The sequence below is a fragment of the Astyanax mexicanus genome, chromosome 11 (genome assembly GCF_023375975.1).
Source record: "Astyanax mexicanus isolate ESR-SI-001 chromosome 11, AstMex3_surface, whole genome shotgun sequence".
Classification (NCBI taxonomy): domain Eukaryota; kingdom Metazoa; phylum Chordata; class Actinopteri; order Characiformes; family Acestrorhamphidae; genus Astyanax; species Astyanax mexicanus.
Window position 1 is genome coordinate 24,843,726 of NC_064418.1, and position 24,125 is coordinate 24,867,850.

Here is a 24,125-nt window from a genome sequence, read left to right on the forward strand (position 1 = left end):
ATTACAGGAATGTAGAATTAAAACTCTGTTAATTCTGATCTCAAACTATTTAAATGTGTGACAATGTACATAACGTCTGTCATTTGAAGAAAAAAAAAAGAAAGGCTTTTTGCGCTGGGATTGCATTCTGTAGGTTACTTCCTCATTTGAAACCTAAAATCTATTCATTTCATATTTACTTTTCATATTGGGAAAAACAGAAGTGAATCTTTTTGAAATGCACAGACAGTAATGGGCTGCACTTTCTTTTTTCCTTTTACTATAACCAGCATCTGTAATAAAGTGATCAGAAAACTGTTATACTTTTATACATCAGAGAAAGTGATGTACAGGACTAAGCTTAATCCTTGTCTAATTAATCAGATGTAGCTGTGCAAAGTTTGTATACACCACTTATCAAATGTTACTACAGCCTGACAGACTCCACTATGGCAGCTTTACACTATATGTTGGAACACTGCTGTGAGGTTTTAATGTCATGTTTCAGGAACATGAAAGCATTAGTGAGACCTGGTAATAACAATCAATTATTATCAGCTGTGAATCACAAACAATGCTCCTAGTTACCCAACAGGTATTAAGTGGAGCTTCTTTATTCAAGAGTATATCTCCAGTGCTCCTCTGCCCAGTGCTGAGAGACTTTATAACCCCCCTGACAAACAACTACCACTGGGCTAGTAACCTTCAGTTCATGTGAAGCTTCTGTAGAGCAGTGATATTTAAACATTTTAGCCTATGATTAAACTAAAACTTTCCCCTTCACCAACTTCTAATATTTTTTCACAGAAACACACACCACACGGTTAGATGTGGCTTTCACACATCACACATCTTTTTTTTTTGCCAGTGGTTCTAAACATGTTCTGTGAACATATTGGAAAGCATCAAACATAGAAAACCAACAGAAGGACAATGTAGTGAACTACAGCATCTACAAGACATCCCGTTGAACCCTAGGTTAATTATTCAGCTAATAATGTTAATGCAGAAACTACTAAGAATTTCTTTGGAATCGGACGGCTCATCGGAGGAGTTCCACAAGCTTTTAATGTAGTGTCTATGACAGTAATGATAACTATAGTATTGCATTTACAAGAGTAAATAGAAACACATTGTCACCTTCCAAAAATAATCAACTTAAAAAATAAATAAATAAATAAAAACTTTATTTTTCACAAATCATCAACTTATGATGCCTAGGCAAAATACACGTTATTGTTTAGATTATTTGATTTTACCCCTTTTGTAATGGCCTTTATCAAGAGTGTGACTTAAGCTTTTTTTTTTTAAACCCAAGTCAAATAAATTGTTGCTTAGGCAATTTAATAGCTTTCAAAGAGCTACCTTTACAGAACTTATTTTCACGATTCACTGCTTGCCCCCAGTTGGTAAGTAATGAGATTTTTACTACAATATAAAGGGATTACTTCTTGTTAATAATGGCTTTTGACTATAAATATTGCTTAGTTGATAAGTTTTATTACTGAGTTTTACTGACTCTTCATTTACAGTGAAATACCCTATATATTTAGCTAGAAATACTTTCTGTTAATGGTTTTCTGTATTTTTAATCAATATTTACAAAATTTTGAATAAGGAAAGTTTCTGCTTGGTCACACTGCTTGACTGTATGATAAACTATCCTCTTAAGCCATTGCTCATTTTTAAACCGCCATAAAAAACTGTCATGTTTTTGTGTTTCCTAAAAAAAACTTTTGAGTTTTAGGATGGTGTTGAGTTACATATTTATGCTTATGCCAGGTAACATAAAAAAACTCCCTAGATTTTTAATTCTGCAGTATACTTTATTTCTATGGCCATCTGGCATGCACAACAGACCACAATCAATGGTATACATACCACAGCTATAGCTTCTGCTTTAGAGCAGTATTTCTCAAACCAGGGTTGAGAACACTGCTCTTGTTTAGAGCATCCTTGCTAAAAAAAAAAAAATCCATCTTAAGACCAGCTTGTCATCCAGCGAAAAAATACCATGTAATACTCATTAAACCTCTAGGACATAGTGTTTCCATCAGTAAGCAAAACACATTTTGGGATATTACACCTTTCCATACTATTGTATAGTTTACTTATTTATCCATATTTAATATAATATTATATGGAATATAGCGTACAAGTGGGAGCAAGAATATGTAAAGAAGTATATTTATATTCTTACAAAAAACAGTGTATATTTGTTGCCTTTAGTGCAGTTAAGACATGCTTTGTTAAGCTAGATTAATCATAGTGAAGCAGTGGTTTTCATCTCTGGTCCTGGATATCTTCTCTTACCCTGCATGCTTTGGGTGCTTTCTTGCTCAAACACCTGATTCAAATTATCAGCTCGTCATCACAAGTCTGAATCTAAATTTTTAAGTTTGCCAACTATACCCACAGGGACTCCCAATATTCCAAAAGTTATATTTTTCCTCTTGACAAATATAATTCATGCCATAGAGCGTTAACTAGCTCTTGACCAGCTACTACTAGCTCTTAATGTTTTTTTTTTCTAGATGAGCAGCGTGATAGTTTTTTTTTTGCAGGGATCTCATTCATGTCTATGGAGATTAAACATGTTGTGAGACCAAAGGATGCACCTTCAGTACTTAGATATAAACAGTGTCTGAACAACTGAAACAAGCGTAGTGTAGTTTATACAGTGTAATGAAAGAAGGGAGGTGTTTTCTTACCCTTTCCATTCTGCCAAGCGGTATACCAGGACAGGCTGAGAAGAGAGGTGAAGAAGATAACTGCAGTGGCCAGAGTTCCATTCCTGAGCCTCATCTCAGCCTCATTTCAGCGCTCTGCTCTCCGGCCGTGGCTCCGCCTGCACACGGGTTTCTCTCGCCAGAGGAGAGGCACACACACTCGGGGAAGGGAAAGCGTAGGCTCCCTCCTTCCCTCGCTCTCCGCCCCTTCCCACTGTTTTCCTCTGGTTTTGTTCTCTCTGTGTTTTGTTGGTACAGTAAGTCTAAACCGCTATCGGCCGCTGAAAGTCACCAAGCGAGTCAGAGGGAGCAGAGCTTCACCGGATCTGAGGTTCAGATGTTTTGGAGACCGAGCCGTCGCTTCATCCTAAGTTACCGGGCTGAAGTCCGAAGAGCAGGTCGAGCTGGGAGACGTAGATCTCAGTGAAGGAGTCTGAAGAGTCCAAACGACAGGTTCTCCTTCAAACTCTCAACTGGAGACAGAAAGAACAACAGAATAACTGTCTAAGATACACAGCTGCGCGTGCTATCAGTTAGTAGTAATATGTAACTAATAAATATTCCTAAACAGAAAAATATAACACCAGTGCCAGTATTTCAACAAGCTGGGCAAGTTGCTAACCTAGCTGGCTAGCTAAAGGAGCTAACCTAGCTAAGCTTAGCTAAAGCTAGCTAACGCTATCCCCCACCACCGCTGAGTTACCACACAAAACAGCCAGCTAGCCAAACAGGAAACGGGTTAGCCACATATATCAATACAACACAGCAGAGAACCACAGCATAACTAACACATGTGTAAAAATACCAGAATTAACTAGCAGGTTAGCTAACTATCGCTATGTGTGTTAAAATGTATACAGTGGTTTGTTTAACTGAAGCTAGCGGTAGTCTCTGGTTAACACACAGTAACCTAGCTACCCACCCCAGCCTGGTACCTGTCGCAGGAGCCAAATCTTTCTCTCTCACACACAACAGGCATGTTTATCTTACTGTCACAGAGAAATTTAATAAAACATTAATAATACACTTACTGTAATTACCAGGGGAAACCCGCGCACACCAGCTCCCGACTCCAGTAAAAGAGCTAGCTGGAGGGTGGCAGTGTTAAAAACGTGATATCTATAAAACACCGGACAGGAAGGCTGCTGCTGTAGAGCGAGGAGTTACTAATGGTGAGCTCTCAATCAACCTTCACACACACCGCCCATCCACACACCCGATTGGCTGAAGGTAAACCCCAGGCAAACACGTGACCCAACGACCGAGACCACAAAATGAACAGACAACTACAGTTATAAAATACCTCCGACAGGTATATTTTATTAGAAAACCCTTATTGATCATATTTACGGGGAAAATGAGAATGGTTGATTCCTTTTAAATACTGTCTCAGTCAAACAATCTGAAACAGAGTAAAAGAAATACACTTAAATATTCTCTATAACATCTACCCATCCAATTCTCTGGTAACCAAATGCTGTGATGTGAGCGATGTGTTCATTTTGTGGTAATTGGTCAAACCCCCAAAAATACACTAAAAAAGCTATGATGTTTTTTTAACAAACACAAACAACAAAGACAAAATTGAAATTGTGTGTGAGATTTTGTTTCTGTTTTGTTCTTAATAAGTATTGATATGTGTTTTAAAGACAAGCAAGTCTTTAATTTTGTACTGTATTTATGTATTATATAAATTGTACACAATATAATACAAAACATTTTTTTGGAAGATTTAAAAATCCATTAAAGTAAAGCAAGGTGATAAGGCCAATTAATGTTCTCCAGCTCAAGACTAACTGGTCACTAAAAAAACATACCCTATGCTGGTGAAGAGCTATTTAACATTTTCTACTTGACCAGCTAGTATTGTGTTGGATTTTTTTTAGAGATACAGTGGCTTGCAAAAGTATTCATACTCATTTAACTTTTCCATATTTTGTGACATTACAACCACAAACATAAATATATTTTATTGGAATTTGATACAAAAGACCATCACAAAATGGTACACAGTTGTAAAGTTGAAAGAGAATTATGCATGATTTCAAACATGTTTTACAAATAAAAAACTGAAAAGTGCAGTGTGCAAAGGTATTCATCCCCCCTGAATCAATACTTGGTGGAACCACATTTTGCTGCAATTACAGCTGCAAGTCTTTAAGGGTATGTCTCCACCAGCTTTGCACATCTAGTGACTGACATTTTTGCTTATTTTTTCTTTGCAAAACAGCTCAAGCTCAGTCAGATTAGATGGAGAGCCTTTGTGAACAGCAGTTTTCAGATCTTGCTACAAGTTCTCGATTGGGTTTAGGTTTGGTCTTTGACTGGGCCATTCTAACATTCTACATTCTAACAACAAACTACCTTCCACTACCAGATCAGGAGAATCTCTCGCTATCTTTAAGAAACTCCTGAAGACAGAGCTCTTCAAATAGCACTTACTCTCCTAACACCTCTAACAAACTAACTAATTCTAACCTCATCTCCTTCTTCCTCTTCTCTACTCCTCTATCCCATTATTTCCCTCCGACCTCCTTAAGGCCCTATCTATAGATGTTTTATTTTTAACTTCTATTATTTTTTGCACTTAACCTCTTCTATTATTTGCACTTCAATATTGTAAGTCGCTTTGGACAAAAGCGTCTGCCAAATGTAATGTAATGTAATGTAATGAATATGTTTTGTTTTAAACCAAACAAACATCTATTGTAGCCCTGCCTTCATGTTTAGGGCTGTTGTCGTGCTAGAAGGTGAACCTCCGCCCCAGTCTCAAGTCTTTAGCAGACTACAACAGGTTTTCCGTCAACTCTGACCAACTTCCCTGGTGAAGAGAAGCAGCCCCAGAGCGTGATGCTCTCACCACCATATTTATCAGTGGGGATGGTGTGTTCAGAGTGATGAGCAGTGTTAATTCTCTGCCACACATAGCAGTTTTGCATTTTGGCCAAAAAGTTCCATTTTGGTCTCATCTGACCAAAACACCTTGTTTCATGTCCCCAACATGGCTTCTGACAAACTGCAATAGGGACTATTTTATGGGTTTCTTTTCACAATGGCTTTCTTCTTGCTTCATTTCGTCCTGAGTCACCGTGGCCCTATTGGCTGCATCTCTGATCAGTGCTCTTCTTGTTTTCCGCCTGTAAGTTTAGGTGGACAGCCTTGTCTTGGTTTACAGGTTTACAGTTGTGCCATACTTCACGATGCTGTTTACTCCCAAATATTCTCTTGTATTGTACTAAGATATTGAGATTAGGTTACACACAGGTGGACTCTTTTTAGTCATTAGCAGTTATCAGGCAACGTCTGAATGCAATTGGGTGCACTTAGAGAAAATGAATACTTTTGCACACCACACTTTTCAGTTTTTTATTTTTAAAAAATGTTTGAATCATGCATTATTTTCTTTCCACTTCACAATTGTATACCACTTTGTGTTGATCTTTCACATTAAATTCCAACAAATATATTTATGTTTGTGGTTGTAATGTCACAAAATATGAAAAAAAGTTAAAGGGGTCTAAATACTTTTGCAAGCCACTGTATGTGTACTTTTATTTCTTCTATACTGTTTGTATTTGTTACTTGACATTAATAAAAAATAGCAAATTCTAGTTTTGTTAAAGCAGGATTGTTGTTAAAATTATAGGTTAATATTTTAAAGGTATTCTCCACAAAATAATTAACTCACCGTTGAGACGCGTTGTTAGCTATATATAAGTATTACAAATGGACAAAACACACAGCACATGAACAAAAAAAATGTGTGAGAATTTGTGTTTGGACGCTAGAGGGCAGACTGGCCCATTAAATAATTGACCCCTAACTTATTTCCAGTATATTAGAGACCCTAACAAAAAGACAACAAAAATGTGCAGCCATGTGAAAAATATTGGTATGCTTATTTTTCTTTCCTCTGTGTACCTTGTGATTTTTTTTTGCCAGTTGCATTAATTGTTTTTTTTCTGGTTTCTGATTACTCTTACCCTTTTTGTGTATTTTGTGGAAATGAATATGAAACCGGCCATTATGAAAACAAGTGCTAATATCTTAATAATGTCGATGGTGTCATTATAAACAAAGTGTACGGACAATAAGTTTATATTAAATTATGATTTATACTGCAATAAACCTTGACCTCTTTTTGAGTGAACAGAAGTATACAGCATATCGTTGCTGTCCAATAAAAAACAAGTATCTCCATAACAGCAACTTTACAGGAGAGACATAAAACATTTTTACTTTCAATGGAAAAACTCTTTTAAAAAGAGTTTATTCTATTTACCTATTCATTAAGACATTTTTACATAATATAGGGGAGCATTATGTAGTAATTATGTAGTAAACTAAAAATAGAAAAAAATAGGCATACTTGTTTTTCACAAAAAAATTACATTTGCAAGTAGACTATAGTGTATCAAACTAAATCTATCAGTGGTTTAGCCACTGCTTAAGATCCAAATGTATTTGCACTTGAAGGTGTAGTTTTTCTATTTGGAAATTAACAAAAAAAACTTGGTTTGCCAACAAGGCAATGGATTGGATATTTAGGTGCAGTGCTTTTAGAATATAAAAATAAAAAAAAAGCTGTGTGGCGTCATCAAAAATATTGAAGGATTTTTTTTTTGGTGAACACCAAGACACCAATGCACACATATTATTTGAGATACTTACTTTGCGATATGTGAACTTTATTATACAATATAGTTATATTTAAGATAATGTATTACAAAGCATTTGCATTATCCTCTGATTTATTTTGTATATAATCTTATCTTATAGACATTGCAAACAACAGGTCTTCACCTAACCTCTTCTAATGCATAGCTTCATGATTCTGTGATTCACAACGTTGCTTAAATAAATCTGAATTTATTATAAATAGATAAAAAGTCTTCATTTCTACTGAATCAAATGCAGTAAACCTGAGAACATAACCTCTAGAATACAGTAGGAAAAGTCTGTGAATGTTACGGGGAGGGATATAAGGCCCTTTTTATATATACCTATACCTGCATTGACTCTTTCACCTTTTATCTCACTTCACATTTCTTTCTTTCATCCTCTCTCGCCACACCACCCACACAAACACACTTCTTTTGATTGCCAGCTCAGAATGCCTTCCAGCATTTTCTGAAACATAAATAGCCTAGTATCTTCTGCTTATATGCCACTTTGTAATTCTTTAGTCCATCGTCTTGTCACTCCATGCTAGAGATTTCCTCTTTGCCAGCTCCATCCAGGAAGGTTGTCCACTATCGCTGATGGACTGGGGAGGTGAGGATGAGGATGAAGGTGATGATGATGATGGTGGGACCGTTTTCTTCTGCCATTTGTCCTCTCGGTCCATCCTCATAGCAACAGAGGAAGCTGCTGATTCTGAAGGAGGTGCAAAGTCAAGGTTGAAATTTATGGACACATGAATATAATAAACACTGATATACCGATACACTATACTTCATGTGTGTACCTGTGGTTTTGCTTGGACTGGACGTGGCTCTAAATGCAGCCAGCGGAGCAGGTCGGGACTCAGGTGTAAATTTCTGGTCTTCTACCTATTGACATATCAATGTCATGATACATGTCATGATTTATATTTTCACATAGGGTAAAGAAACAGGGAAAGACAGACAAATTCAGACTATAATTAATGGCACATATTAAAAAATGTAGAAAACCAATAGATTTACTTTAGCTGTATCAGGTGTTCGGTGGTCCCATCGCTCAGCAAGAAAAGCTTTGCCCCCCAGCCCTCCTGCCCACTGTGCTCTGTTGCTTTCTACTGGCCCTTTCCCTTGGGGCACTGGTGTCCAGTTCGCTTTGACTAAAGCTGTGGATGATGCACCCCCACCCATCTGAGCCCTGGACTGTAAAAGTAAGGAACCTGAATCTTGAGAGGTCTGATGAGGTGTTAATTTTGGGCTTGATGGCAGTTGTGTGGGTTGAGTTGAGCGCAGGTTAGACTGCGTGGTACCTTGTGATGCCTGATATTGTGCCTGGCTTAGTGGCTGGGATAACTGATGTTTTGCAGTGTGTGCTGTCAGTGCTGTTGACTGCACTGATGTAGCTGCAAGCAGTTGTCCTGCTCTGACACTATGCTCTGTTTGTGCTTGACTGGCAGTTTTCTTTAAGGAGAAATCTGCTGCTCCTGATTTAAGTGCAGTAGGCTCAGATGATCTGATTGAAGATTGTATGCCTGGAGGTTGAGCTGAATGTGCTCCCCTGGTAGGTGCTTGTGTCTCAGACGGTTGAGTGGGAACACTCTGTAATGGCCCTACAGAGGGCTGAGATGTTGATGTCTGAGTCTGTGGTGGTGGTGCAGTCATGTTCATTGATCGTGTGGTGGTCTGCAGGCTGGAAAAATCAGGCAATCTGCTTGTAAACATCTGCTGGAGGCTCCTGGTCTTTTCTCTTGCCATACTCATCCAAGACAGTTCGAAGGAAGTGTCCTGTGGCTGTTTTGCAGTTGTAGGTATGGTAGGTATACTCTCGGCTGAGCAGACAGGAGTAAAAACTTTAGTAGGAAATGACACCAGTGTGCTTTCTTCTGAGGTGGAGGACACTGGTGTGTTCTCTTTTGGGACAGGATGCACAAACTTTGAGCTTTTAGCAAAGTGGAATGAGTGCTGAGCTTGGGTCCCAAAATCTGAAATGAATAGATTTAAGACACAGTAAATACAAGGAAAATATTTGGTAAACTGTGTGTCCAAAAACAATTTATAGATTCATACTTATATTTATATAAACTTATATAAGCTTTGGGCATCATTTAAAAGTATCATGTGAGTTAATGGTTGAAACGTTCTCCAACCACTCTAATTCTAACAGCAATACTGAGTAGATTGCACACTAAAGTTCAGACTATATGCTATATGCTTTGAGTGTGAACCAACAGTATGATTGTGAACAGTAAGTTAAGCAAAGTTATTATGTGATCTCAAGGACACAGCTCTCATGACACCAATGGCTTTATAGAAGCTCTGACTCGCAAAGCAAAAAAAAGCTGCACAGAGTCATTCCTAGCATGACTTAATGACATACTGTTTACTTAGTTTCATCTCTTAAGTCTATAATTAGAAGCTGCAAAGAACTTTTCTCACATTGGTTTAAAAATCAGGCATTGGAACTCACCATCCACTCTAGGGGGAGCAGTTCTCTCTTTGTCTCTGCTGACACTCTGAGGTAGAGAGCTGGAGACCTGGTCAGAGATTAGGCCCTCAGCACTTTGGACCTTTTTGGACACTGCCGCAGCCATATTTCCTCTTGTAGGCCCAGACTGGCCCACACTGCTGTCCTTCTGCCCATCAACTGGTGGTGTAGTTGACGCCATCAGCCAAGGTGGGTTGGAGCTGACTTTGGGAGCTGATTGGGGCTTGTCTGCGCGGAACTTTAGAGAAAGAGATGTGGTGCGCAACTTTACGCCAAATGCATTCTTTTCTTCTTCCTCCTTCGCCTCTTCATTAGCTTCATTTCCTTTCAGGTCTTCACTTGCCTCAACAGCCTCCTCGACTACCTCCTGAAGCTCCTCCTCTGTAGCCTCCACCCCTGTCTCCTGCGAATCACTTGCTCGGCTGTCTCCTCGTTCTCGGCCGGCAGATGAGATGGTTGGTGTCGGGTCTTTTGGCTTTGTTAGTGCTGAAGAGCTGGAAGACCTCGTTTCATATCTCTGGTATTCTGTTATAGGTGTTGGGTCCTTCCTTGCGGTTTGTGCTAGCACACTCTCAAACTGATCTTGGGCAGGTTCTCTCTTGGCTGCTGTGTGACCCACTAGTCCAGTGAAACTTCCAGTTCTGTGCCTCTCATTACTTTTTTCAGATGAGGCAGAAAAACGGAAGGATCCAGAGATGGGTCTTTGCTGATCTGCAGACTTCTTTTGTAGTTGGCCCACCTGACCAGGAATATGTGCTGGAGATATCTGCTGAAGATTCCTGGCCACCACTTTTTCATCTAAGGGAGATGTATTTCTTCGCAGTGAAGGAGGCCTTAGAGGCATGCCACCAGATGAAGCCGGTGGGAAGAGGCCTCTGGCATTATCCTCTTGCATTATTACATTCTTGTTTAATGTGTCTCTCTTGTCATGAGTTAATATGGTACAAGATCTCTTTTCGCTTTGAGGCTGATTCTGATCAGAACCCACAGAACTGATAGGTGTTGTTGAGACTGCTGAACCTACAGGTGGCACAGTGCTGTCTTGAGCACTCTTTAATGTTGAGCTATATGGTGTCTCTCTCAGCTCTCCACTCCATTTCTTAGGGGGTGGAACAGCTGAGCCAGGAACCTGCTTTGTCACCACAGCTGCAGTGGCAGCCTCAGACTTCAGGCCGGATGCTGCTTCCCTGGCCGGTGCCTGCTGCATTGGGACATAGTGCTGGAAGGATGTGTTAGTGGCTGAGATGCTTCCTTCAGGATGACTTATAGCCCGGGCTGCACTTCCATCTCCAGCACCCACCATAGATTTTAGGGGAGAAACAGGAAGTGTGCTTTTGATTGGAGGAGTGCTAAGCCCCTCCCCTGACCTAATAATCTGTGAGGAGTAGGAACGGACACGGGTCATTTCCTTGATAACAGCAGCCCCTTCCTCTTGCTCACTCTCTGTGAGGGGTCGTTCCAGGTTGTTCATGCTCTCTGAGCGAGGTCTGTATCCAGCCTACCCAGTAAGAAGATTGTGAGAGAGATTATAAAACAGTGTTGTTGCTGATGTAACTGTTACGTTAGACCTGTTATATTCTCAATGTTATAATCAGCTTAATATTTAACCCAGTGAACTCATCAAAAGTATATTTGCAATAAGAAATATTAACCAATCCGACTCACTGAGGTGGGCAGTCTTCTGTTCTTAGTACTGGCTCTCTGATTGCGAGGCTTAATGGACATTCTGTGCCGTGCAGCAGAATTGTCCAGGCAGGGGACAAACTGGGGAAGGGTGTTAAAGTCCACCCCAGGGCAAGGCTCAGACGGAGATACAGGAACTGGCGAGGAGCTGATTGGCCGAGGTGAGACCGGCTGGGATGAAGGCTGCAAGGGGGACTGGATTACAAAAATATGCAAAAGATTTGGCTGGTTAAGATACTTAACTAGCGGTTATTGTGTGACACAATACAGGGGCAGAGAGAGACAACATTTGCATGTGATCTCCCTTCTCAGAGTAATACACTGTACTGATGGAAACAAAAGCACCTGAAACATTGAGGTGGTTTTATTTGTCTAAACTGATTTGCGAGTAAGACAAATAACCTTTTCTTCGATTAGATAAGAATGTTTATGTTTCCACAGATCATGTTCCAGACAAAACTTCCTTGCTTAAAAAGGCCTGACTGTACCAGTGACTATAAAGTGCAAGAAATAGTGGTATCATAAATAACTTTAATATGACTTGATATGACAAGTACATATGCTCAGGCTCAGGTGCACCTGCACTCCTTGTTCCCATTAAGTGAGTAGGAACACAAGACGACAATATACAATGGAGTCAATGGAGAGAGTAAAAAAAATCTATGGTACCTGCTCTTCTTCTTCACTCCCTGTTCCACATAAACTCAATGAGCTGTGGTTCCTGAGAGGAATGAGAAACTACAAGGGTAATGGGAGGAGGTTTCAGTCACAAAAACTATGGGATGACAGTAAGATATTAGTAACACATATGTGATGGTGCAAGAGATGAAGACACTGAGGCACAAACAGTATTTACATGCCATATGACGGGTTATACCACACCAATACTTGGATATGACAGATGATCAAGGAAAAATATGGAATTACTGTAGGTTTTGTACTACACTTCAAAGAGTGCAATTGTGTGGGGGATTGTGACAGCTCTGTGAGAAGTTAGTCACCTTGTATGGCATGTTCTTGTGTAGCCCCAATATTTCAGGAGGGCTGTGAGGAAGTCCATCATCCTCTGAACTTCCTCCAGGATCTTCAGTGCGTTTAATGGGCAACACCAGAGGAGGTGGGCCTAGATGCATGTTCTGCTGCTGCAGCTTCATCTAATTAACACAACAAAAGCACATATTTTAGTTTTTAATTTTTCTTAAATCTCCACATAAACCCCATCATCTAGGTCTCTGATGGGACCAGGGGTGGGAGGGTGTTAAATATTGGCCATTTCTGGTTTGTACACTTTCTATTTACAGTAATTAAACTTCAATGTAGACTTGAAAAAAAAAGAGAATATGACTGCACTGACCTGCAATGCTCTGATTTTCCCATGGATATTCTCCTGAGAGAGAACTCTTGATGGCTCAGGGTCAGACTGACACTCATCTGCCAGAAAGATACTATCATGTGACAATGCCCTGGATCCCATCATGCTTTGGGAACAGCTGAGGGAATAAAATACAATGGATCAAAAATTACTAAAAGATAAAATACATATTTTAAGAGCATTTTTCTCAATAAAATTTCTTCAATAATAACTTTCAAATCACAGAAAAGCAAAATAACCCAAAATGAAGAATAACAGGAAGAGATAAAGTTGCTTACTGAGAGTCGTCTTCTAGGTCCCGCATGCCTTCCCTGATGTCACTGGCTGACTGACTCTGCTTCATCAGTCCTTCATTACCCTTCCTCTTCGCCTTCCCAAACAGTCTCGACTTTAATATGTGCAGCTTAGGCTTTTTCTTTCCTAAAGATACAGATAGTTATGTTATGTTATACCTGATTTATTACATCTGATGAGAGACAATTTCATTATAATGTTATCAATGGTCTTTGCGACTGCATTTGAGGATACTTTCAATTCTTTTGGGATTGGCTGAATTTCATTTCTTAAAGCACTTATTCTTTACTTAATTGAGTATTTCTTGCCATAGTATGGATTAAAACATTTACTTCAAATAGAGCTATTCACTGAATGCCAACTCTACCTCTTCACAACTTTACAACTGATGCGCTAACTTTACACATTAAGAGAACAATAAATTAAAGTTATTAGCTCTTGATAAAGCACACCTGCTAGCTGAAAGCCATTCCCAGTGACTACCGCATAAAGCTGACTAAGAAAATGCCATATGTGCTAATATGGCAACTAAGCAATAGGTGCTACTTAAAAAAAAACTCAAATCAAATGAAGTACAGCGTACCACAATGAGACAAACATTGATGTGATTTAATGATCCAAACAGAAAATAAAGATATATTCATTACTTACTAATGTATTTCATTAGACATAATACTGAGTATATCAGAAAACATTCCAGGGACGTTCTGACCTGTTAAGTCTTCACTGTTCCCTCCCTCCTGGTCCCCTGTGGCCTCCATAGCGCTCCCCTTCACTGTTAACAAAATTAAAAAAGGACAAAATTAGAGAACTGAGTACAACGAGACGGGATGTGAAGCTCAAGACAATAAGAAAGCCACAGACAGAAGTCACACAGCAGTGTTGTTAATGCATATGGTTCTTACTGAGCTGCCTGATAAGACAAAGCTGAGCTTTCCCATGAGCAAACAGAGCTCAAAGGTTCTTTCTTAGTGTTATTTCCATCTTCTATCTAGGCCAGAATGTTATGACTGTGCTGCTTTCTTATTCTATTATTTTGGTAGAGTGTGCCAACATCCTGAATGGGTTTAAAGATCTGTAGAGCACTGCACTTATCTTCTTTTTTTTTACATTACATAAAAAATTACATTACCATTTTATGCTAAGGTGGCCAAAAACCTATGATTAACTCATAATTACATTTAAAAACCACAATTAAAAATTATGTGGTTACAGGTTATTGTATAAGCAAACCACATTGCCAAGCCCAAAAAAGATCAGTTTAGTAGATGTGATTTACCAGGTAAAGATGGAAATTTTGTGTCATCTTTATCTTATGCCAATCTAAGACCTTCCCTCTGACAGCTGGAGTTTCTTATCACTGACCACACCTTGATAACAGCAGTGTGCAGTGGTGGAAAACAGCATGCAAAGTCCAAAAGGCCTGAACTGCTCTGTTTTCAAATGCAAAGAGTTGCATTACACTACAGTTAACCTGTCTAACCTCTGTCACAAGTGTGCAAAATTAGTCTAAACTTCTTCTAAAGTGTTTTATGTTTCTGCCGGTGCATAAGGTATACATCAGCTGTCTTTGCTCACAGGAATGGGTCAGTTCTTCAAGAACAACATTTAAAGGGACTCTTGTGCAATGTGACCTTGTGTTTGTCTACATGAACATTTGCTCTTGTGTCTGTGTGTGTTTATGCAAAAGGTGCAATCTGATGTGAAGATCAGGCCAGCAGATTGGTGAGAAAGGACTTCTACTCCACAGACAGTGACATGCAAATCTGAATGGACCAAGTGGAACTGCCTTTTTACTATCCAAAATCTCTAATTACTCTTTCATTTCATCCTACACATAGAATTCATTTACATAATGATGGGCTGACTGGAGCTACTGTTTCAAAATGCATACAGGTATATCACAAAGGACAACTTTAAACAGATGAGTGGAGAAAATACTCATTAAAATTATGAAACTAATATTCAATTTACAGAATTTCCTAGGCTTTGCATTCTCTCTACAAGTTATAATAGAGTTACAAGTAACTCACGAGCTTGGACTTACACTCTTAAAATAAATGTAATTTAAATAGCTATTCAAGCAATACCATGGAATACTGACTTTTGGTTCCAGAAAATAATTATGTTTATTATACAGTATATCACATAAGTGAGTACACCCCTCACATTTCTGCAGATATTTAAGTATATCTTTTCTGGGACAACACTGACAAAATGACATTACTGCCTAAACCACCAGCAACAAAAGTGAGTACACCCCTTAGTGAAAGTTCCTGAAGTGTCAATATTTTGTGTGGTCACCATTAATTTCCAAAACTGCCTTAACCCTCCTGGGCATTGAGTTTACCAGAGCCACGCAGGACCCTGCTCTTTTAAAATGCTGAAATATCTTGGCCACTGCGCTGCAGCTCAGTTTCTGTTCCATAGTTAATAGGTAACTAAGCAGGAACTAAGCAGTAACTAATTAATAGTGCTGCATTAACACCTACATATTTTCTATTAACTACCAGGGAGTACTGAATAATTACTCAGTAGATAGTACTGAACTAATGATTATAGTAGTTCACTATTAACTCCACAATAATTACTGAGACTTACATATCTCCCAGAGAACTACTTACTAATGATGTCTCCTTTATAATAACTATTCATTAATTACTGCTCAAATCAACATTAATTACTGAAAACCCTTACATGCCGCCTGGGGAACTATAGATCTAAATCAGGCATATTTGAGTTAAATGCATATTAATTTAAGGCATATTTGAATTAAACAAGTGACACCATTTGTAGTAGTGGTAACCTTAATTACCTTATTATCCTCAGTTCCTTCCAAATATTAGCAACATATAGTAAAATACTACAGTGTGTATTACTCTGCTTAACCATCATTTTTGGAAGAAAAAAAAACATTATAACGTAATATTATTGCATAGAAGACATTGATGAAAGTTCTCCAGAAGGCATCTAAGACTCTAAAAATGTTTTACACTCTAAAACATTATTAAGACTGTAATAATGTAACAATCATTGCTTTAATACTAGGTATCAGCCTTATAAAAGTGCATCTTCAGCGTTTGCAGTCTCACAGAGATTTATTTTACTGCGCACTCTTAGGGTAATTACGGTAATTTCACAGCGGACGCAGCTCTCCAGGTCCTTCGTGTAAATTCTCTGCTGTGCTGCTGCTGCTACTGCTGCTGCTGGAGGAGGATTAAGAGACTCTGCTGCTTTCATATTTTTCTGTATTTGATTGAAAATAAACTAGTAATCAAGATATTGAGATCTTTTACAGCTTATTTTACCCCCGGATCAGAGGAGGACTCTTTGTGGGTTGTTAACCAGCTTTAGGATGTGTGTTAGCTAGCTAAGTTAGCTAAGTTGTGTGTGTAGTTAGCGTTAGCCAGCTAAGTTAGCTAGGTTATGTAACTGGCTAAGTTAGCTAGGTTATGTATGTGTTAGTTAACTAGTTTAAATGTGTGTTAGTTAGCTAGGTTAAATGTGTGTTAGTTAGCAAGCTAAGTTAGCTAGGGGAAATGTGTGTGTGTTAGCTAGGTTAATTGTGTTAGCTAGTTTAAATGTGTGTGTTAGTTAACTAGGTTAAATGTGTGTGTGTTAGTTAACTAGGTTAAATGTGTGTTGTTATTATTATTATTATTATTATTAATGTATATTTCCCTTTATAATACTGTGGTATGATTTGCAGTAACTCCTAAAGAAGAACACAGTAACTCCTCAGTCATTAGTAATGGGTTACCATGTGCTGCTGTTAACTCCTGAAGACAGGGACCCCTTATTAATTATCTATGAAGAACACAGAGATGCCTAGTTCGTTATCTAACACAAATATTTATTCATTTAAACATGATTTCCCCCAGAATAAGGATGTTGGACACAGCCTAGAGTAAAGCTGTATGTGAGCCATCACTTCTACTGAGCACATCTCCAGGAGGACTGAAGTGGAGCACAGGTTTAGAATAAACACCTGTAACACACTGATAGAATATTACAAAAATGGGGGTTAAACAGACTACTGCACATTTCAGTGTGTCTAACATTTGGAAGATATTGAGGATACTAAGGTAAGTAAGGTTAATATATGATAAGTGGTGTCACTGACTTTAATATCACCACTGATAGAATAACCTGCAGCAGCAGATAAACACACTGATAGAGGCTAGCGGTCCGGCGCTGTGGAATTACCGTAATTACCCTAATAATGGGCACTAAAGGTCTGTGAGACTGCAAGGCTAAAGATGAACGTTTATAAGGTTGGTGCTGAAAATTAAAGCAGTGACCATTAAAACAAAATTGAGTACAGTCAGTCTTAGAGTCTTCTGGAGAACATAAATAATGTCTACTATGTAATAATATTACGTTATAAAAATTTTTTAGTTCTTTCAAAAATGGGGTTTAAGCAGATTACGACACACTGTAGTATTTTACTATATGTTGCTAATATTTGGAAGATAATGATGATAATAAGGTAATTAAGGTTACTACTACTACAAATGGTGTCACTCAAATATGCCTTTAATATCACCACTGATAGAATAATTGTTTGTGTAGACTGATTTAGATCTATAGTTCCCCAGGCGGCATGTAAGGGTTTTCAGTAATTAATGTTGATTTGAGCAGTAATTAATGAATAGTTATTATAAAGAAGACATAATTAGTAAGTAGTTCTCTGGGAGATATGTAAGTCTCAGTAATTATTGTGAAGTTATTAGTGAACTACTATAATCATTAGTTCAGTACTATCTACTGAGTAATTATTCAGTACTCCCTGGTAGTTAATAGAAAATATTTAGGTGTTAATGGAGCACTATTAATTAGTTACTGCTTAGTTACTGCTTAGTTACCTATTAACTATGGAACAGTATTATAAAGTGTTACCAGATATGGTTTAAATATCTGCAGAAATGAGAGGGGTGTACTCACTTTTGTGATACACTGTAGGTATGTATAGGTGTAAATAACCTTTTAATAGTCTAAAAACCCTTTAGAACACTTGTTTCTAGAACCAAAAGAGGTTATTATATTGCATCAGCTGCAGAACCATCTAAAGAACCTTTAGTTTTAATATAAAAATTCTGAACAAATCCAGCTGGTGTTTCTTTTGAAACAAGGTGGCAACAGAAAATATGTACAGTATGATCTACAATGATTAAATTAAACTGATCAGTCCATAATGAACAGAATATAAACTGCTAACAACTAAAAACAAAATCATTTTACCTAAGGACTAGTTAGCAGCCCATCTAATCTAAATTGTGTGACTTATCATTTATTGGATCAGTCAATGCTGAAACTCAGCGTTAGGATACTCTGATCTGGAGTATTTTTCTGATCTGATCATTAGAGCTCTAATGAAGATTGCTTTTACCAGAAAAAAACTATATTGTTGCTGTCCAATATATTTTTTTTTATCTCCAAACAGCAACTTTACAGATCAGAAAAAGAAAAGAGCTTATTCCAGGTCATTTTGGAGAAATGTTGCAATATCAATGCACTGCATGTATTAGTATTTAACCCTCTATGGCTCTCGGGCAACAAACAAACGTATTTATCCTTTTTGTTGGCCAGCTAATTTTCTCTTTTTAAATGTGTTTTGTCACTGAAGCATCATTTTTATCATAAAACACCACTGAGAGATGGAGGGACTGAAGGACAGAATACAAATGGGAAAAGAAAAGTGCTGGGTTAACAGAGTTGAAGTCAAATAGTACAATTTCTGCATTGCTTTGACAGATTTGACAGTTTGGCAGTTGAGTCCTGTGGACCACTCATACACATTCACCCACTCGATTACATTATTGACACACATTGGCCAGCACAAATAAGCTTCTTATGAAATACTAAACTGATTTGGAGCACAGGAATGAACACAGAGGCTGAAGTCTACTGGCTGGGCCAAAGGATCATTCACTCACTACCACAACACACACTCCACAAGGCACTCTTTCTGGAGTGGAAAACAGAAGAGCACTTTCAAAAAGGATCATTAGTGTCTGTCAAATTAACAAATGACATTAGCACAGGCACTAATTTCAGAGTGGAATGCTTCAATCAGCAAGAACTTAGTGTTATAATCTTTTGGCTAATTTTAGCTTTGCCTAGTTGACATTTTCAGAATTAGTTCTGCTTGATTGGTCTTGTGTATGTGATTACTTGGATTTTGCCTAAATTAATGTACCTCCTGAGAAAAGTTGAATGAACTGCAGGTGCCTGAATGAGGAGAAGTGTTATGTAATTTCACTGTCAGTCATCAGGGCATTTTCTGTTTTTATATGCAAACTGTCTGTCTCCTATCACTCAGTACTGATAAGGGTTCCATAGCTATGTAAAGCACCTGAGCTCACTGGGTCAACATCAAAACTTGTACGCCCTCTTGTCTAGCTGTAAGTTTCAATTAGCATTTGTATTGCCTGCAACTGTATTGCCAATTACATTACAAGCAATATGTTTAAATTAGAAGTAACAACAGATGCTCAGCCATTATAAGACCATTACATGAATGAAGGCTAGCACTGTGCCAGAACAGATTGCGCTGTATGTATGGGATGGGGAAAGGTTATGTTATGGTGAGATTAGGGTTTTCCTTCCTAGTGTGTGACCTAAGTCTTGCTCAGTTGTACTTTATACTATATGAATAATCTTGCAGCCCCAAGAATTTGCCCTTTAACATTCTAATGTGTAACCTACAGTTGCAGAGGAAGTACAATAACACTTGGTGAATTAGAAATTTTTGCAGGAATATATATTTACTTTTGCCTAATTCTGGGTTATGAACAGATTTAAAAACATAAATACACTGGACAATCCACCGGATGATCTCTAATCATGTCTCTGGAACTTGAAAATATACACTGACAGTCCAAATGTTTATGAACACCCCTTCTAATGAATGCATTCAGCTACTATAAGTTGAACCCACTGCTGACACAGATCCACAGTTTCACAAACAGTCCCTTTAAAGACATATTGCCAATAGAATACGACTCTCTGGATCAGAAGAATTTAAACCTTTTGGCACCATGCCTAATGCCAGGCATGGAATTGAGGGGTACAGCGATAGGAAAACGTTTGGGCGTCCCTGGGGCTCTGACTAGTCCAGGGGGCTAAGGTGCAACCACTACGATCAGAAGATCGCCGGTTCGAATCTTGTTCATGTAGCTTGCTATCAGCTGCTGGAGCCCTGAGAGAGCACAATTGGCCTTGCTCTCTCTGGGTGGGTAGATTGTGCTCTCTCCCCACATCACTCCTAAGGGTGATGTCTGCAGCACAAGGTGTCTGTGAGCTGATGTACCTGAATCGAGTCGCTGAGCTTTCCTCCGAGTGCGCTGTGATGCTACTCGGCAATGCTGCATCAGCAGCAGCTCGAAAAGAAGCGATGGCTGACTTCACATGTATCGGAGGAAGCATGTGTTAGTCTTCACCCTCCTGGTGTTGGGGAATTACTAGTAATAAGGGGAGTACTAATGAGTGGGTTGGGTTTCATTGGGTTAGAAATAAAATTTTATTAATAAAAAAGTTTGGTCATCCCTAATAATTGTTATGATTTGCCTTTAGAAATTACTGGTTGTTCAGATCAGCAATTTCATAGCAGACAAACAGTGATATTTAAGAAGTGAAATAAAGTTTATATGTTTTTTAAAAAAAGTGTGCAATAATTCTTTAAACAAAGGTTCATTAATTTGGGCACCCCAACAGAGAATGACATCAATGTTTAGTAGATGTTGTAGAAATAATAGCCTCTAAAAGTTTCCTATAGCTTCCAGTGAGAGTGTGGCTTCTGGGTGAAGGTATTCAATAATATTCAGGTCTATGGACTGAGCAGATCATTCCAGAATGTTGTACTTGTTCCTCTGCATGAATGCTTTAGTAGAGTTTAAGCAGTGTTTGAGGTCGTTGTCTTGTTAAAGACAGCCCCAGCAACTTCAACTTTCTCACCGTTCTTGAACATTGTTTGAATCTATTAGACCCACCCTACATAAATCAGGCCTTTGTAACAATGGTCATATCACAGTAAAATATCTTTATTTCTGTGCAATTGGAAAGAAAGAGATTAATTATGTTGCTGATTTTCTGGAAAAATCTGGATAAATATGCTCTATTAAGATTTTATATTTAAAAAAAATAATTGTCTAGTTGTAGTTAAAGCTATCCACTAAGATTTATTAATGTTGATGGAATCTCATGCAATTTTACACAGTCTCCAAGTTCAAACCTTTGATTTATATTAATGGTTGACACTTCAGAAGTGAAAACTGTTCTAAACATTTTGGGGAAATATTCTATAAATCAAAGAAAAATTAGGCAATGAGGAATATTATGTTGGAATTCTCTCTTGAAGGAAAGCCTGGTTACTTCTTTATAAGTACATTTAAAATTTCAAAAATATAGGTAAGAACTGTTCATTTTGATCCAAACATCCAGAAAAAGTAGAACATTCATTTTTTAAAATGTTGTTATTCTGAATATTTTTATATTTTTCGATTCATTTTAAAGCTATAGCTAAATATTTGTTTTCCAATAAAGGAAATTACAGACTAGATATAAAATGAAGAGATGTTTAGTGATTTATTATTTTAACTGTAATATCTACTTTCAACTTAAACTTGTTTAACTTAACTTGTAAAAATTTAATTTATCATTGGTTGTATTATGTTGTTCGCGGAAATTAATAATAAAAAAAACATAAGGCGCAATACAGAGCAACCAATCAGAATAAAGGAGATAATCCGTATTAACCACACAGCAAGAAACAGCAGCAACAGCCTAATTCTGAGTTACAGTGAGAGATGATCATGTTAATAAATTAATTATGATATTTTTAGTACATAAACACATTAACGTCATAAGTGGAGCTCAAATACAAGAAAAATGTACTGACTATAGCACATGGCTGGATGAGCAAATTCAACTGCAATGCATTCTGGATAAAGTGCAATAGACAGACCCCCAGTTAATCCATTAGCTCTGCATTAACCCTCTCACAGACCAAACGCCATTCACCCACTCATTCCTTCATCTGCGTCTCCTATTATCTGGGCCCGGGTGGAACATATCATATCCAGCACAGCACAAAGCACAGAGCAGCTTTGCCCCAGATACACAGCACAAATCTGTGCCAGGATCAGGAGTTGTCCGCAAATCCCCCTCCTTTCCTCCTCCTACTGGACAAAAAGTCAACACGACATCTGGGTGACTTTCAGCTACTCTACATTATGTGTCTGGGCTTCGAGTCTAAGCTAATCTCCTGTTTTACTACCTCTCACCCTGATGATGACTGATGAGACTAATGACAGCTCTCAACCAGCAATGATCTACTCTAATCTACTGCTCAGTTCATAAGGAGCCACCCTCCTCATTATTAACACAGAAACAGAGAGAGAGAGAGAGAGAGACCTTAAGTAGGCAACTCTGTTGACACATGACAGGCTATCTGTTAGCTTGTTGAACTGACATGGACTGAAGTTATAGAATTAATTAATGGCATTTTCTCACAATGTAAGCTATCTAAATTAATCTAAAATTGAACACACATAGTTACTTCTTCTTGAGCCTAGTGAATAGGGGAAAAAACAGTATTTAAAAGCAGTTATCTTTGTTTAACTGGGTTTTAGAAGCAATTAACAGTCTTTACAATAAGTTATTTTAACAGAGAGATAAGGAAATTATATGTTTTTTAATATTTAGAGAGACGCTCCATTTTTCATGTTTTTTTTTTTCTCTTCTTTTTTCTCGAGAAGCCCATATCGAGATTAAGGGAGATTATAGGCAGATTTAATCCTCTCCCACAGAGAATACAGGCGGATTTTACACTGAAACAAACGTTTTCTATCAGAAGGAGGACAGGCAAATCGGCATCACATTTTGGGACACGGAGCACAATCTGTTATACTTCTCTTAGACAGAGACACAGTGCTCTAATTTTAATTGGAATAAAAATACCACAGAAAGTAGGTTCTCTTGTTTGACCCCATCACTGCTGGGTCACTTTTAGCTTCAACCCTCTGACTGCAAAAACATCTGCGAGCTGGTTTAACCTAAAAAGTTCCAATTACTCCGTTTATTAAACGTTTTAAATATTACTAAACTACACTAACCCACTGCTCGGATAGTTTGGAAAAAAACAACACCAGAAACCCTGTTAAACTACTCGACATCAGTCAGTGTAGTGAATAAGCAGCTGTCTGAATCTGTCCGCTCCTGAAGCTCAGTTATTATTATTACTGCTACTCACCTCTATCAGCTCCACACGCAGCCGCACTTCCAGAGGCAGGGTCTGTATGTCACAGTGTTTCAGAGCCGCTCTCTCTCCGAGCCCTGGCACTGGATACTTTATCTCCAGCACTGCGAGCTCTGCCAGGTGCTGAGAGCCGGCGGCCAGTGTCAGAAACCGCTGCTTTCCTCCGGACACGGTGAGCTGACGTTTGTGTCTATTACCTCCTCCTAGAGGCTCAGTCACAAGCAGCTCTGCAAACACCTTCACTGTGGTGTCCACCAGATGGCGCCAATGGAGAAGCATAAAAAACATTTAACCATTTAAAGCGGCACTAAACCCTGAACCATATTTTTCCAATAATAGCTGAAATGTGTTCTTCTGAAGTAATGAAACATACCAGTCCTGCTTAATATTTTTAGAAACATTTCCTAATCTTTAAAAAACGCTTTTATTTCGGTCATTTCACAACTCTGCAGGGCGATCACAGGTTCAGCTGTGCTATAGGCCTGATGATGTTTCTGTGTACTTTGGTATGCAGACACATCAAAATATGCAAATCAATCATTTAATAATACTGCCCCCTTGTGCCGTCCAACCATCTGCATCTCGCTGCTATCAGAGGCAAACTGCTCTGACCAATCAGCCCTCCCTTCTGCCCTGCCCCTAAACCCATACATCACCCAAACTA

The 24,125-nt window shown here is 38.3% G+C and overlaps 2 protein-coding genes across 5 annotated transcripts in view; both read right to left on the bottom strand.

Annotated features, from left to right (window-relative positions):
* The window catches only part of mgat4a (alpha-1,3-mannosyl-glycoprotein 4-beta-N-acetylglucosaminyltransferase A), a 48,667-nt gene extending 44,791 nt beyond the window's left edge, over window positions 1-3,876 (bottom strand). Inside the window, exons 1-2 of the mRNA XM_049484870.1 lie at window positions 3,740-3,876; window positions 2,691-3,181 (exon numbers count right to left, since the gene is read on the bottom strand). Coding sequence (XP_049340827.1) covers window positions 2,691-2,784 — 94 coding nt within the window. The 5' untranslated portion in view covers window positions 2,785-3,181; window positions 3,740-3,876. The remainder of the gene's footprint in view (window positions 1-2,690; window positions 3,182-3,739) is intronic.
* Window positions 3,877-6,060: 2,184 nt separating this feature from the next.
* Window positions 6,061-23,663, bottom strand: cracdla (cracd like a). 4 transcript variants are annotated; one of them, XM_007255559.4, is made up of 11 exons: window positions 23,456-23,663; window positions 13,916-13,978; window positions 13,188-13,329; window positions 12,892-13,027; window positions 12,539-12,691; window positions 12,207-12,275; window positions 11,520-11,732; window positions 9,837-11,352; window positions 8,396-9,351; window positions 8,176-8,260; window positions 6,061-8,084 (listed from the first exon to the last, which is right to left on the bottom strand). In XM_007255559.4, exons 2-11 carry the CDS (start codon window positions 13,962-13,964, stop codon window positions 7,891-7,893), a joined length of 3,513 nt encoding a protein of 1,170 aa, XP_007255621.3. In that variant the 5' UTR covers window positions 13,965-13,978; window positions 23,456-23,663; the 3' UTR covers window positions 6,061-7,890. The 4 variants fall into 4 exon arrangements, with proteins under 4 accessions (XP_007255621.3, XP_022536146.2, XP_022536148.2 ...); XM_022680425.2 differs by lacking the exon at window positions 23,456-23,663 and adding an exon at window positions 14,109-14,127; XM_022680427.2 differs by lacking the exons at window positions 12,207-12,275; window positions 23,456-23,663 and adding an exon at window positions 14,109-14,127.
* Between the last annotated feature and the right edge of the window lie 462 nt (window positions 23,664-24,125).